Source organism: Rhinatrema bivittatum, chromosome 2, assembly GCF_901001135.1.
Source record: "Rhinatrema bivittatum chromosome 2, aRhiBiv1.1, whole genome shotgun sequence".
NCBI classification, from domain to species: Eukaryota; Metazoa; Chordata; class Amphibia; order Gymnophiona; family Rhinatrematidae; genus Rhinatrema; species Rhinatrema bivittatum.
Window position 1 is genome coordinate 24,543,348 of NC_042616.1, and position 16,176 is coordinate 24,559,523.

The 16,176-nt window shown below is 45.5% G+C and overlaps 1 protein-coding gene across 3 annotated transcripts in view; it reads left to right on the forward strand.

Annotated features, from left to right (window-relative positions):
- The window catches only part of LOC115083673 (oocyte zinc finger protein XlCOF6-like), an 85,418-nt gene extending 72,536 nt beyond the window's left edge, over window positions 1–12,882 (forward strand). For all 3 annotated transcript variants that reach the window (XM_029587627.1, XM_029587628.1, XM_029587629.1), the window contains one exon: window positions 8,146–12,882. In XM_029587627.1, coding sequence (XP_029443487.1) covers window positions 8,146–10,487 — 2,342 coding nt within the window. In that variant the 3' untranslated portion in view covers window positions 10,488–12,882. The remainder of the gene's footprint in view (window positions 1–8,145) is intronic.
- The last annotated feature ends 3,294 nt before the right edge of the window (window positions 12,883–16,176 follow it).

Genomic DNA, 16,176 nt, shown 5'->3' on the forward strand with positions numbered 1-16,176 from the left:
GTCCCAAGGATGAGTTGAGGTGGTTCGCTCAAGATAGTAAAGAAGATAGGCGGACAGTTCATCTCTGCTGACTTTGCAGCATTAAGACGTGCTCGCTTCCAGGATTCTTTTGCCCGTGTCTGCGTCACCTGCAGTGTGTTTGTCCAAACAGTAGTTAGCCATGCTGACCCTCCCGCCTCCCCGGACAGTCAATTAATACTTTCAATGCTTGGATGCAGACTGAGGAGGATGGGGAAAGTGGGGAAAGTGGGGGAGGATCCAAGCAGGCAGACTGCACTGAAAGACTCTGTTCTAAGAGAGCAGCGCCACCTAGCTGCCCGGAGGACGTCCCAGACAGCATGGCCAATTCATCTGCTATCTACGGAAAACACCGTTTACGGTGAGCAAACTTGCTCATAGGTGCACAAGGCCTCTCCGCTCTCCCTCTCCCCTCCCCATGCCTGGTCCCCTCATCCTCTTTTTCTCCCATCCCTGAGATCTCCTCTCTGTGCTGATACCTGAGATCACTTTTCCTCAATAAAAAGAAAGTGAATTTCCTAGTGTGTAGCAGATGGACTCAGGACCAATGGGTATAGTGTACTCGTGCTAACAGTTGGAGACGGATCAGATTTCAATCTGACATCAGCACCTAGTACATATACCCCTGCAGGAAGTGCAGATTCTCAGTATTTTTCCATCTCCAAAGCAGTTAGGAGCTATCTTCACGCTCGCCGAGCGTTAGAACAAAATTAAAGAACAAAAACATCCCCAAGACGAGCCCTGCACTCCTGCGGTGATACCCTCGGGTCCCTCCCCCAGTTGAGTTTCCCGAGGTGATTTCCGTGGTCCCTCGGAGGTAAGAGCCTCGGTCCGGTGGCCGAATCGCGGTAGGGACCTAGCCCCTGAGCGAGAAGGGTTCGGGCGCGGCACAGAGGCAGCCTCGGTCCGGAGCCGAATCGCGGCGAGGAGTTCGGGCACGGCTGAGAGGCAGCGGGTGCATCCCCTCAAGCGCGGCGGTGAAGGTATTACCCTCTCCCCCCGCAGCCGGAGACCGGCCGGAACGAAACCGAGAAGCGCCGAAGACAAGGTAAGGCGTACATCTTCTATTTAAACGGTCTCCGAAGATCGAGGAGGAGCAGGGTCTGCCCACGTGGAGACCCTCTAAGGAGGTCGCCATATTGCCCACACGCTCGCCAGGGCTCAGTGAGGCACTCCACGTGGCTGGCCATGGCTGCGCCATCTTGCATGCAGTTTTGTGCGGTGCCATTTTTCCCCATAGACTGTCAGTACGTGCAGTGCTGGCTGGCCCTACTGTGTGCATGAGTGAGCATATAACCGCGCACATACCTATGTGTGTAAGTACACACATGCATTTGCGCACAGCTGGACGCTTATATTTACGCGCGTCGGGGCGGATTTCTGTGCGCTCGAGTTCAAGCCTAGCTTGTCTAAATGCACAAGCTGCACTGAACTATGGCTCCAACAGCAAAGAAACACAAACGACATTCCCTTTGTGCTGCCTGCTATATTAGGGCTGTACAGTCTGACCTTTAATCCTTCATGTGTCAGCACTGTGAGGAGGCCCAGGGAGGGCTGGACTCTCAGATCTTCTCCAAGCCTGGCCCTTCCCAGTCGGAGGACTGGTCAGCCATGACCTTATCCGGTAGTACCCTGGATTTGATCGATCCTAGGACCTCTTGGGTGGAATTCTTTCAGGACCTTCAAGCCTTTGTTCAGGTGCAGTCAGCTGCTGCCCCTGCCTGGACTGAGCCCCACCTGGGAAGGCCTTGTCCTCCCAGCACTATTAGCATGCCTTGCCTCACCAAGAGTATCCCTGACAGGGACCCAGACACCATGGACGACGAAAGGATGCAGGCTCATTGGAGGATGGGGGAATCCCTCCAGGCTTGGAACCATACAGGACCATGCTATGATATTTCCACAGAGATGAATTGCCGTGGCTGGTCTCCCAGATCCTGAAGACTCTGAGAGTTCCCGGCACGGACCCTATGTCTGAGCCAAAGAAGAACCCCATCCTAGTGTCTCTACAGAAAGCTTCTTGCTATTTCCCGATGCTGGAAGCCATCCAGGAGTTGATTGACCTGGAATGGGACACCCCAGAAGCCAGCTCTAAAGGAAGTCGGGCATTGAAGGACTTATACCCTCTGGACCCGGCAGCCAAAGAATGCCTGTATTTCCCGAAAGTGTACAGCCTGGTCTGCGCCATTTCAAAGCAAACAACTATCCCAGTAGAGGGAGGAGCAGCCTTGAAGGATGCGCACGATAAGCGGCTGGAGTCTATCCTTAAATAAGCCTTTGACGTGACAGCAATGAAGCTGCAATTCGCTTCCTGTTCTGCCCTGGTGGCTCGCTCGTGTCTGCTTCTCCCAAGAGGCAGATAGCTCAGGGACACATTCCAGAGAGGCAATGGAGTCTGCTGCAGCATTCCTAGCAGATGCAAGCTCTGACCTAGTGTGGTCCTTGGCCAGAGAGGTAGCCTCAGTGATGGAGGCCAGAAGACAACTATGGCTGCGAAATTGGTCAACGGACGCAACCTCTAAGGCAAATTTCACAAAGATACCCTTTAAGGGATCCCTCTTATTTGGAAGTGAATTAGAAAAGTTGGGCAGTAAATGGGGTGAATCTCCAGGGTCGCAGCTACTGGAAGATAAGAAAAAGAGGTTGCAGTGCCCCTCATCTATGAAGGGTCGGACCAGGGGCTCCCAGCTTTTTTGGCCCTACAGAAACTCGCCATTTTAGACATCTCGACTTTTGGGAAGGTCTCAGTCCTTTCAGAGTCATCAACCAAAAAGAGGAACTGGTTCGGGCTCAAACCAAACTCCCAATGAAGTTTGGAAGACCAATCCATAGGACGAGGAGATAGGGAGCCGACTATCCCTCTTCTCTCAGCGGTGGGTCAAGATCACATCGGACAGATGGGTTCTGGACATCATTCGAGAAGGATACGCTCTGGAATTTCGCAGCATACCTCATTCATCGACCTACTGACCACATCCCACAATGCGAAGGTTCCTTGATTCTTCAGTCGCAGAAGAGATCAGCACTCCCAAGGGATTGATGTGCTGGTCCAGACCTGGCCAGAGGAGGACTTATTGTACGCCTTCCTTCCTTGGCCTCTGCTGGGCAAGATCATTCGCAAGATAGAATGCCACAGAGGATTAGTCCTTCTGGTGGCCCCGGATTGGCCCAAATGCCCGTGATATGCAGATGTGGAGGCTTCTGGTGGAGAACCTCCTATACCTCCATCCGCCCAGGGACCTTCTCCAACAAGGTCCGATCCTTCATGAGGACTTAACTCAGTTTTGTCTTACGGTCTGGCCCTTGAGAGGACTTGCCTGACGAAGCGTGGATATTCAGCAGCAGTAATTGCCACCTTGCTCTGCGCGTGGAAGTTCTTGACATCCTTGATGTGCATATGAATCTGGAGAATAAGTGAGGCCTGGTGCAAGGAACGCGAGCTCTCTCCTCAGTCGATAAAGATCCCCATGATTCTGGAATTCTTACAGGATGGCCTGAACAAAGGACTGACCCTCAACTCTTTGAGGTTCCAGGTGGCGGCTCTCTCCTATTTCAGAGGCGCGATGAATGGAGCCTGCCAGTACATTTCCTTACCATCCTTAAATGGACGCAAAGACTCGGAAGACTACCACCTCCTTCGCCACTTAAACGTCAGTAGGCTGTTAGTACAATATCTAGAACATACAGAATTGCTGTGCAAGATGAACCGCTTGTTTGTGGAAGGAAACAAGGCGAAGCGGCTTTGCGAGCTACCATAGTTCACTGGATTAAGGAAGTGTTCACGGGAGCTTATGTAGCAGCAGGGAAGCCTTTACCCCTTCAAGTTAAAACTCATTCCACTAGGGCCCAGGCAGTATCCTGGGTGAAAGCTAAGCTACTGTCTCTCGTCAACATCTGTCGATCAGCGACGTGGTCCTCCTTGCACTCCTTCTCCAGGTTCTATTGCCTGGACATCCAAGCCCGAGAAGATGCAGCCTTTGCGAGGACGGTGCTAACCAGACCGCGGGCAGCCTCCCACCCTGTTCGGGAGTAGCTTTTGTACATCCCATTGGTCCTGAGTTCATTTGGCTACACTCAAGAAATGGAGAAATTACTTCGTTTTCCTTCGTGTAGACAGATGGACTCAGCATCCCGCCCATGGCTGCCCACGAAAAGTACCAATAGTATAGTCACAAACGAGTAAACAACCTCTTTATCCCAATAAAGTGACTTGTCCTTTGAATCAATTCTTGATATATATTTATGTGTAATTTATTTATAGTTTTGAAAGAAGATGAAGTCCCGCTCAAGGGACTATATTTGACATATTTAAGAACCCGGATAAAATTTGTCTGGTAGAAGATTTTCAGCATATGGATGAGATTTACAAACATACCCGTTGAGAGATATACAGGGTTTGTTGTATTTTGACGCTTTAGTCCTTCCCTGAAGAAGCCTTTGAGAGATCAGGCGAAACAAAGATCTTTGTTGGACTTTATGTGGACTAACATCTATGCAAAATACTATTTTAGAAAAAGCAGTTGCACTTTAGGATTTTATAAGGATTACTATCTGTGTCGTGATTTATGCAAATTACTATTTAAAGAAAAAGCAGTTGTACTTTATATAAATTGTTTAAGATTAAGATAAATATATTTGGAGAAAAACATTTGCACTTTATGTAATTTGTTTTTTGAATAGACACTGTGTATAAAATTTATATCTTTATATACATTACATGTGATACATCGTTCCTGTTTTTTGATGACAAATGTTTTTATGTGGGTGTATGTATGAGATGGATGATTGTGCTAGGTAGATTTTATTGTTAGATAGGTGAATGTTACATATGAATAAAACAAATTTATTTGTTGAAGAGATCCTCTTTTTTGCAGTATCCTACCTAATAAACGAAGGATGACCGACGTGCCGCAAATGCGCAGTAGAGACCAGCTCTACCGCGCATGTGCGGGCGAGCACGTCGGTCTGAGCCAGAAAAAAAAGAAAAAAAATGGCGGTGTCCAGTGGCAGCGGCGTCCAGTGGCAGCGGCGGCATTGGGAGGCAGCGGTGGCGGCGGCGTTGAGTGGCAGCAGCGGCGGCATCCGGTGGTAGCGGCGGGTGGCAGCGGCGGCGGCGGCATCGGGTGGCAGCGGCGGTGGCAGCGAGGGAGGAGAGAGAGAGGGAGGGACTGACAGAGAGAGGGAGGGACTGAGTGAGAGGGGAGGAGAGAGAGGGAGTGGGACTGAGTGAGAGGGAGGGAGGGAGTGGGACTGAGGGGGGAGAGAGAGTGAGGGGGGAGAAAGGGAGGGAGAGGGACTGAGAGAGGGAGGGAGAGGGACTGAGAGAGGGAGGGAGTGGGACTGAGGGAGAGGGGGAGGGACTGAGGGGGAGGGGGAGGGAGTGGGACTGAGGGAGAGTAAGTGGGACTGAGTGTGAGTGAGAGGGAGGGAGAGAGGGGGAGGGAGTGAGTGAGAGGAGAGGGAGGAGTGGGTGAGAGGGAGGGAGGTAGGGGGTGGTGAAGAGTGAGGGGAGAGAGAATGAGGGGGAGGTGAGAGACAGAGGGATGTAGCCCGTTTTAACGGGCTTAACGGCTTGTTTATACATGAAAAGTACCAAGCATATGCACATGAATCTCGATCCCAAAGAGATTACGGGTAAGCCATCACACTATTGCTACATCTGGGCATCTGTAATATTGCTGGGATTCAACACTTATGTTTGGGTGAGTACAGTTACGGTCACCAGTTTTAATCAAGTTCTTAATCAAGTTAAGAACTGAAGAGTAGTAAAATATCTGGACCTGATGGTATACTCCCCAGGGTTCTGAAGGAACTGAAAAATGAAATTTCAGACCTATTAGTAAAAATTTGTAACCTATCATTAAAATCATCATTTGTACCTGAAGACTGGAGGGTAGCAAATGTAACCCCAATATTTTAAAAGGGCTCCAGGGGCGATCCGGGAAACAACAGACCAGTTAGCCTGACTTCAGTGCCAGGAAAAATAGTGGAAAGTGTTCTAAACATCAAAATCACAGAACATATAGAAAGACATGGTTTAATGGAACAAAGTCAGCATGGCTTTACCCAAGGCAAGTCTTGCCTCACAAATCTGCTTCACTTTTTTGAAGGAGTTAATAAACATGTGGATAAAGGTGAACCGGTAGATGTAGTGTACTTGGATTTTCAGAAGGCGTTTGACAAAGTTCCTCATGAGAGGCTTCTAGGAAAAGTAAAAAGTCATGGGATAGGTGGTGATGTCCTTTCGTGGACTGCAAACTGGCTAAAAGACAGGAAACAGAGAGTAGGATTAAATGGACAATTTTCTCAGTGGAAGGGAGTGGGCAGTGGAGTGCCTCAGAGATCTGTATTGGGACCCTTACTTTTCAATATATTTATAAATGATCTGGAAAGAAACATGACGAGTGAGATAATCAAATTTGCAGATGACACAAAATTGTTCGGAGTAGTTAAATCACAAGCAGATTGTGATAAATTGCAGGAAGACCTTGTGAGACTGGAAAATTGGGCATCCAAATGGCAGATGAAATTTAATGTGGATAAGTGCAAGGTGATGCATATAGGGAAAAATAATCCATGCTATAGTTACACAATGTTGGGTTCCATATTAGGTGATACAACCCAAGAAAGAGATCTAGGCGTCATAGTGGATACCACATTGAAATAGTTGGTTCAGTGTGCTGCGGCAGTCAAAAAAGCAAACAGAATGTTGGGAATTATTAGAATGGGAATGGTGAATAAAACAGAAAATATCATAATGCCTCTATATCGCTCCATGGTGAGATCACACCTTGAATACTGTGTACAATTCTGGTCGCCGCATCTCAAAAAAGATATAATTGCGATGGAGAAGGTACAGAGAAGGGCTACCAAAATGATAAGAGGAATGGAACAGCTCCCCTATGAGGAAAGACTAAAGAGGTTAGGACTTTTCAGCTTGGAGAAGAGACTGCTGAAGGGGGATATGATAGAGGTGTTTAAAATCATGAGAGGTCTGGAACGGGTAGATGTGAATCGGTTATTTACTCTTTCGGATAATAGAAAGACTAGGGGGCACTCCATGAAGTTAGCATATGGCACATTTAAAACTAATCGGAGAAAGTTCTTTTTTACTCAACGCACAATTAAACTCTGGAATTTGTTACTAGAGGATGTGGTTAGTGCAGTTAGTATAGCTGTGTTTAAAAAAGGATTGGATACGTTCTTGGAGGAGAAGTCCATTACCTACTATTAAGTTCACTTAGAGAATAGCCACTGCCATTAGCAACAGTAACATGGAATAGACTTAGTTTTTGGGTACTTGCCAGGTTCTTAAGGCCTGGATTAGCCACTGTTGGAGACAGGATGATGGGCTTGATGGACCCTTGGTCTGACCCAGTATGGCATGTTCTTAAATTGTATTCAAGTTTTTCAATAGTATGTCCACAGTGGCTTTTGAAGAGAATACTGAAGGGCTGAGGTCACTGCAAGGGTGTATCCAGGATGATGTCAGCTTTGAAACCTGGCTCCGTCTCCATCTGCTGGCAGGGGAGCACATAACCCATTAGTCCTGAGTCCATCTGTTTACATTAAGGAAAATGAAATTATCAGGTAGGTAATTTCTCCATTTGATGTCTTCTAAGTTAGGACTTTATGAGGCACTGATATCATTGAGGGCTGAAGGGAAAGGGATGCTTCTGTTCCCTCTGCTCGTGAGTACTGATTGCTACTAACACGTAAGAAAGCCTTTACTTTCTCTTGATCTTCCAGTTGATTTCAGTGTGATTTAAGAGTTCAGAAAGCATTTGAAAAGATTATTGTTTAAAGATGTTTTTAATTTATCAATTTTATATTATGTTGTTCTGTTTGATTTGTGATTGAATGTGTGTGTATCTTTGTAATCCACCCTGAACGATTGCACTGGAGGAGTCGGGTATAAGTTTTATAAATTATATAGATAAATAAAATAAACCACAGGAGTTTTCAGAGGCTTCTCCAAAAGCTTCTGCTACATCATAGAATTCTGTAATATCAGAGATCCCATGTGCTCATTGTATGATCATTCAAAATGTCTGATCCCAGGTCATTGATAGCTTTCCATTCCATTGTCACTGACACATGACTAATTCCTTTTTTTTTTATATCCAGCAAGCAATGAGGTCATACAGGAAGAGAAGAGGGAGGAGAATAGAGAAGAACACCCTATAGTACTGGCACTTACACCAAGACAATCAAGAAATGTCTGTGAGAATCATTCCCAGATTACTGATGGGGGAGATGCTAGCCAAAGTCAGCAGGAATCAGAGAAGAAGCAGCAAGACCCTACAGGAGACTCACTGGATGGTGTCACTGCATGTGAGAGAAGTGACAGGGAGCTCACAGATATCCCTGAGCACCAGAGACATATGAGAGCAGAGATAACCTTCCAGAGTAATAACAGTGATCAAATGACTTCTGACTGCCACCAGAGAGAACTGAGAGCAGATAAAACCTTCCAAAGTAATAACAATGACCAAATGACTTCTGACCTCACCCAGATTGACCTGAGAGAAATGAGACCCTTACAAAATAATAACTGTAATCAAATGACTTCTGACCTCCGACAGAGAGATGAGGAAGGGAAGAAATCCTTTCACTGTGACACCTGTGGGGAAACCTTTGCTAGGAAATGTCATTTTGCATTGCACCAGAAAACCCACTCAGGAACGAGACCTTTTTCATGTTCTCAGTGTGGAAAATGTTTCAAACATAAGTTAACCCTGAAATTACACCAGAGAATCCACATTCAGGGGAACACTTTCACTTGTATTGAATGTAAGAAAAACCTTTTTAGCAGGGAATCCTTACTAATACACCAAAGAGCACATACAGGTAAGAGATCCTCAAATTGCCCTCAAGATGGAGAATCTTACAGCTCCGAGTTCTGTTTATTAAATCCCCAGAAAATGGAGAAAGAAGAGAGAACATTTCCATCTTCTGAAAGAGGAGAAAACATCATTCAAAAGCAAGACCTAATAATAAATGAAAAATCACAGAGAGAAGAAAAATTATTCATGTGTAATGATGGTGACAGAAACCTCAATGAGAGAGAAAATTTCACAGGACAACTAAAATTCCAAACAGGGGAGAGAGCAATTTCAACTAGTGAATGCAATAAAATTTTATGTTCCGTGAAAGCCTCTTCAAGAGATGGAAAAAAGCATGATGAGAGACCATTGTCTTGCTTTCAGGCTCAAAAATCTTTCAGTAGGAAGGCAACTGTCCCACAACAGAAGAAAATGCCGAAAGCAGAAAGTCAATTTATATGTACTGAGTGTGGTAAAAGCTTCAGGCAGATGTGCAAACTCAAAATTCACAAGAGAATCCACACTGGAGAGAAACCATTTGCATGCTCTGATTGTGATAAATGCTTTAAGACAAAGGGAGAAATAAAAATCCATCAGAGAATCCACACTGGAGTAAAACCATATACATGTACTGAGTGTGGGAAAAGCTTCAGGCAGACATGCAAACTCACAATTCACAAGAGAATCCACACTGGAGAGAAACCATTTACATGTATTGAGTGTGGTAAAAGCTTTAGGGCAAAGGGACAAATCAAAATCCATCAGAGAATCCACACAGGAGAAAAACCATTTCCATGCTCTGATTGTGATAAATGCTTTAAGACAAAGGGACAAATCAAAATTCATCAGAGACTCCACACTGGAATAAAACCATATATATGTACTGAGTGTGGTAAAAGTTTCAGGAAGAAGCATAATCTCATAATCCACCAGAGAATCCACAATGGAGTAAAACCATATACATGTACTGAGTGTGGTAAAAGCTTCAGGCAGACGTGCAAACTCACAATTCACAAGAGAATCCACACTGGAGAGAAACCTTTTACATGTACTGAGTGTGGAAAAAGCTTTAGGGCAAAGGGAGAAATCAAAATCCATCAGAGAATCCACACAGGAGAGAAGCCATTTGCATGCTCTGATTGTGATAAATGCTTTAAGACAAAACAAGAAATCAAAATCCATCAGAGAATCCACACTGGAGTAAAACCATATACATGTACTGAGTGTGGTAAAAGCTTCAGGCAGACGTGCAAACTCACAATTCACAAGAGAATCCACACTGGGGAGAAACCATTTACATGTACTGAGTGTGGTAAAAGCTTTAGGGCAAAGGGAGAAATCAAAATCCATCAGAGAATCCACACAGGAGAGAAGCCATTTGCATGCTCTGATTGTGATAAATGCTTTAAGACAAAGGGAGAAATCAAAATCCACCAGAGAATCCACACTGGAGTAAAACCATATACATGTACTGAGTGTGGCAAAAGCTTCAGGCAGAAGTGCCAACTCACAATTCACAAGAGAATCCACACTGAGGTGAAACCATTTACATGTATTGAATGTGGGGAATCTTTTTGTCAGAAAAGAAACCTCACATGGCATCAGAGAGTCCACACTGGAGTGAAAACATTTTCATGCTCTTGAGTGTGATAAATGCTTTAAGACAAAGGTAGAAGTCAAAAGCCATCAGAAAATCCACCCAGGACAGAAGCTATTTACATATAGTGAATGTGATAAAAGCTTCAGACAGAAGACATCTCTCATAAGACATCAGAGAATCCACACTGGAGTAAAACCATATACATGTACTGACTGTGGGAAAAGCCAAGTCCTACTTTGTGAGGAAAAAGCTTCAGAACAAAGGGCGAACTTTCAAGTCACCTGAGAAGCCACACAGAAGTCTAATGAATTCACGCACTCTCCTACAGTTTTGAAATTGTAGACTGGACTGATAAGGATCTTAAATAGATGGAAGCAAGAAGAATGAAACTTCCTCTGCACTCAGGCAGGCCAAACCGGGCGAGTGGGTTATGCACCTCTACCAGCAGATGGAGATGGATTAAAAGCTGACATCACAGACATATAGCCCTGCCCTGTCATAAGTCCATCAGTATTCTCTGTCTCCAGCAGATGGTGGACATCCAACTCCACGATGTGCATGACTGCTCCAGTTCTTTACCTTATCTGACTGTGAATTGATCTCGGCAACGTTATGTTGTTTTTTTATTATGCAATTCAACACAGGACTGTTCAACTTATGTTTCAAACATCTTTTTATTTGCTACTCTCCAGGCATCTGTTACTTTGTATCTAAGCTGGCTGTCAGATTTCGCTTTAAATCCCAAGCATTCACTAAGATATTGTTCCTAGTTATTACTTTGAAGTGGGTATTTTGCTGGCCTACTGAGGTGGTCGCAACTGGCCTACTTCACTCACCCTCCGGCATACCTGAGATGGTCTCTGGACTGGTGGTGGGCTGTGGAGGCAGGTTCAGTGCTGCCTTCCTCTTCGCGGCCTAGCCCGCAGCTGGCATGCTGCAGGATGCGGCAGGGGAAGCCACCACGTTCTCAGATGCCCAGCCTTTTGGGCGCATGAGCCTTTTTTTTTTTTTTTTTTTTTAAAGGGCCCACGACAAGTCGCCTGTCGACCCTCCTGGATGCACCTCCTTCTGGGTTCTATTTAAGGCGAACCCTGACTAACAGGACCTGTCTTGGCAACTTCCCAGCCTTCCTGCTGCTTCAGTTGCTTGGCCTGCCTGTCTGACTATGTTGCTTTCTCCAAACCTGACCTCTGCCTGTCTGACTACTTTGCCTTCTCCAAACCTGACCTCCACCTGTCTGACTACGTTGTCTTCTCCAAACCTGACCTCTGCCTGTCTGACTACGTTGCCTTCTGCAAGCCTGCCTGCCTGACCACGCTCTGGATCAATTCCAGACCTCAACTTTTGCTCGACCGGATCTTTCTTCAAATTGTTTCCTGATTCTGACTGTGTTTGGTCTGTGTCCGCCTGCCAACAGTGGGAATTGGGCCATGATCTCCCAGGGGGTACCTTTTCCATCTCGGTCCAAGAGTCCACAAATTCATGTTTCATAACAGTGGGTAATGCATTCTTTCCTTACCCCTCTTGCTTGTGCCTGTTTTGTTGGTTTGCATTTTAATGCCGTTGTGTTTTATTTTGTTTCCTGAGATACCTGATACTTTCTGGTTTGAACTTGTTCCTCTGATGCAGCCTTGCAAAACACGATCCCGTCCTGTGTCAGGGGACTGAAATTCCATGTGTACACTCATTATTGAGTAATTGTTTAACCAGTTCATTGCTGGCAGTTTCTTTGAGTATATGCCCAAATTACTTGTCTAAATTGCTTCAATCAGGATCTCTGATTCATAGGATTTTTTCATTTATGCTGAGATGTATTCATCTCTTTGGAATTACTGAAGAATCTTTGGTCATATACAGCCGTGCTGAACATTAACGCAGCACACATTTACATAAGAACATAAGATGCACCATTCTGGGTCAGACGAAAGGTTCATCAAGCCCAGTATCCTGTTTCCAACGTGGCTAATCCAAGTCACAAGTACCTGGCAAGTACCCAAACATTAGATAGATTACAAGCTACTATTGCTTATTAATTACCATCATAGAAGTTTATGGAGTTAACCTTGTGATGATAACATTTATTAGGGGCATCTGTTTAGTGGAAATTTATCAGAAGAGTTCCAGGAGGCACTGCTAGGTCTTGAAACTGTCTCTGAAACTGTGTCACACTTAGATAACAGAAAGACGAATGTATCTCTTTGTAGTTTTAGGCAACACAATGAAGAGTTATAAAATATGCATGTCTTCAATGCTAGTTAGAGTTCTCTGGATGTTTAGGAATGTTAATGTCAGCAAATGTTTTTTCACCTTGTGATCTTAAATCGATCCCTAGGGCAAAATTGTATTTAAGTAAAGTCACTTGGATACCTGATTAAGTCAGTCTCTCAAACTTAGGAGCTGACTTCCTTATGTGCATAAGAAATAAAGTTTTTTGATCATTAGAAATACACTGTCTCCATTGTCCTTGTGTCCTTGGTAAATGTTTTCATTACAGATGGTACATTGTTCCGGGAATCGGAGAGGGGATGCTGGCCTGAGGCAGGGCAGCCAGAGAGAGGACGCCTGCTGACCTGAAGCAGGACAGCACAGTCCGAGAGCCCTTCTCTTGATTCGAACGAAATACAGGACACATTTTCATTTAATTAAATTTATTAATCGCCTATCACTATCCCTTGATGGACACCCTTCTAACAGCACAGCCCTGCACTTCTTTCTCACAGATCCGCACCCTCCACCCTCCTTCGTGCCTGCAGTTTTAAAGACCTAAAGATTAAGCTATTGTCAAAGCTTGCCACATCCTATCCCTATGTTAATCTCTGTTATGTTTTAAACTTTGTTATGCTTCTCTTTGATATGTTAATCGTATGCTTTTAATTTCATCACTCCCACTCTGTAGACCCCCTGTTCATTGTAACTTTATCTTCCTAGTTAATTGGTTACCCCTTGTTCCAATGTAAACCGGTACGATAAGACACTAGTCTTGAGCATCGGTATATCAAAAGAATTTTAAATAAAAATAAAATAAATAATAGGCCTAGGCAATATACAAAGTATACATACATAATAAAAAGCAAAACAAAACGCACTCTTATATATTTATATTAAGGTTTCATAGAAACCATACCAAATAATCAAATAAGGTAATATTAAATGGCTACCCAAAAATAACTGATAAATCAAGGGGTCCTCAGGCAGATTGCTCCAGCCCAGCTTGTACCTTTTAACACCACCATCCTGCCCGTCAAGAAGGAATCAGGAAAGTACAGGTTAGTGCAAGATTTGCGAGCCAATTAACAGATTAGTCTGTGCCAGGGTTGCTATTGTCCCTGATCCTTCAACAATCCTGGGACAAATACCCCCTGAAGCGAACTATTTCACAGTAATAGACCTCTGCAGTGCCTTTTTCTCTGTTCCCCTCTCAGAAATCAAATGCTTTTTTTCATTTACGTCAGACTATGCCCGGTACACCTGGACTAGACTCCCCCAGGGGTTCATTCATTCACTCAGTATTTTTTCCCAGGTACTGCAGGAAAGTTTGAAAAAATGCCACAATTGTCTCCGGGAACAAAAATCCTTGTCACCTCCCACACTTACCAGTTTGCCTTAAAAGACACTGAGGTTATGCTGTGCTTTTTACATTCATTGGGTCTTAAGGTATCAAAAAGAAAACTTCAGTTCCCTGTAAGTACCACGGATCAGTCCAGACTCCTGGGTTTTGCCCCTCCCCCCAGCAGATGGAGACAGAGAAGTTATTTAGGATGGTGCCACCTACAGTCCGGCACTATTTCTCTGTCTCCAACAGATGGTGGAGGTGCAAGGCCTATAGTCTGTGCTGATTGCTTAGTGGAATTAGAGTAGTGAGTTCTGTGAGTTTTAGAGAGTTTTCAGTCGGTAAAACTTTTTTACTTTTGATTTAAAAAAAAAAAAAAAGCTGTTTCTGTCCTGAGCCTCCCAGAGGGTCTGTAAGGTCTTGAGGGAACCATCCCCCGCTGTTTGTTGAGGCAGCTGCATTAGAGGGTCGAGGGCCCTCTTGTTCCAAGCTAGCAGCTCTGGGTGCGACACCGGGGAGCCCAGTTCACTCCACCCCGCCGAATCAGGACCGTGGACCACTGCCAGGCAAGTCTTGAAAGAAAATAAAAACTTTTTTTTTTTTTTAATTTTTCTGTCAGTGTCACCGGCGCTGCGGCTCTCTCTTCCCTCCCTGACTCGGTGCTTGGACGGACCGTGATTATTTTTCTATATTTTTTTTTTTTTTTTCAGAATTGAATTTTAGCTTTCTCAGGCCTGCTGCCCGATGCCGCGCTCGTCTGCGTGCCTTGCATGTGCCTCTGCCCGTGCGTGTCTTTCTCAGGAGGGGCTGTGCTCGGCGCGTCTTCCCGAGAGGGAGGGATCCTCCGGGGCTGTGAAAATGGTTGAAGGCAAGGCTGCCCGAGCTCCTTCAGTGTTAGCTGCACCGAGATCAGCTGAGGCAGATCCGTTCCTGCTGAGCGCGGGAACGGAGGCCATTTTGGAGTCTTTTAGATCAGCGACTCGTGCAGCTATGGGGGAGGGGATTCTTCCACCTCCTCTCTCTCCTCAGCCAGGGTTTCCGGGAGGGAGCGAACCTTTACAGCCTCTATCACCTGCAATGGAGGATAGCCCCGAGGGGGCTTCTGACTCCTCCTCCTCTTCCTCCTCGGAGTTTATTTTATTTCTCCATAAGGCTTTTAAAGCCAGGAGGGAAGGGAAGCTGCAGGCTGGGGGTAAAACTTCCTCTAGTGGTCTTAAGTCTCTTTCTCGAGAGCAGTCTAAGTCTAAGGGAGTCTCTGGGTCCTCCAAAGCTAAGCACCCTTTGAGTACAGGGGCTCCTCAGACCGATGCTGATTCCACGGGTCAGGATATGGACTCAGGGAACCAGGACCCGCAGGGCAAGCCTCCGATGGGGGTGGATACAGACCCTGATCAACATCCACGGGATCCAGCACGAGGCTCTCACATTGTGGAAGGAGATGACCCTAAGGTGGTCCATCTGTTTAGGAGGGGAGGAGTTGGCTCCGCTTATCCCTGCCATACTCGGAGAGCTGGGCATAGATGGGCCGCCAGAGGAGTCCAGGCTAATGGCCATGGACCCAGTGTTGTTGGGTCTGAGGGGCCCGACTTCTTCCTTTCCTTTTCATTTTTCTGCCACAGACCTGCTATATAGAGAATGGGATACCCCAGATCTGGGATTGAAAGTTAGCAAGGCTATGGATAAGCTCTATCCCCTTCCGGAGGAAGCAATTGACGTACTGCGGGTGCCCAAGGTGGATGCGGCGGTGTCCGCAGTCACCAAAAAGACCACAATCCCGGGTACAGGTGCTACAGCCCTGAAGGACCTGCAGGATAGAAAGTTGTAGCTGCACCCAATTGATAAAGGAACTACCAAAGATGGCGATCCAGCGTTTGAGTTCAAATCATTATTCTCATTGAACGCAAACGCTGGATCGCCATCTTTTGAAATATTTATGAAGACTACCCTTGAAAAAGGACTAGCAAAAGGAACTAGCAGTCCGAAACACGGCCCCGTGTCGGGTTACCGTTTTTTGTCGGGAGATGATGGACCGTCATGAATTTACCGAAAGATTGTCACAATCAAGCTAAGTACTTTATCACTCGGAGTTTTAATAGCATAAAAATGTTTGCTTAAAAAAAAGGACTTTTGTGGGACTTTCCATTTAAATGACCTATGATTAAGAATAAGGCTGAGTCTCAAAA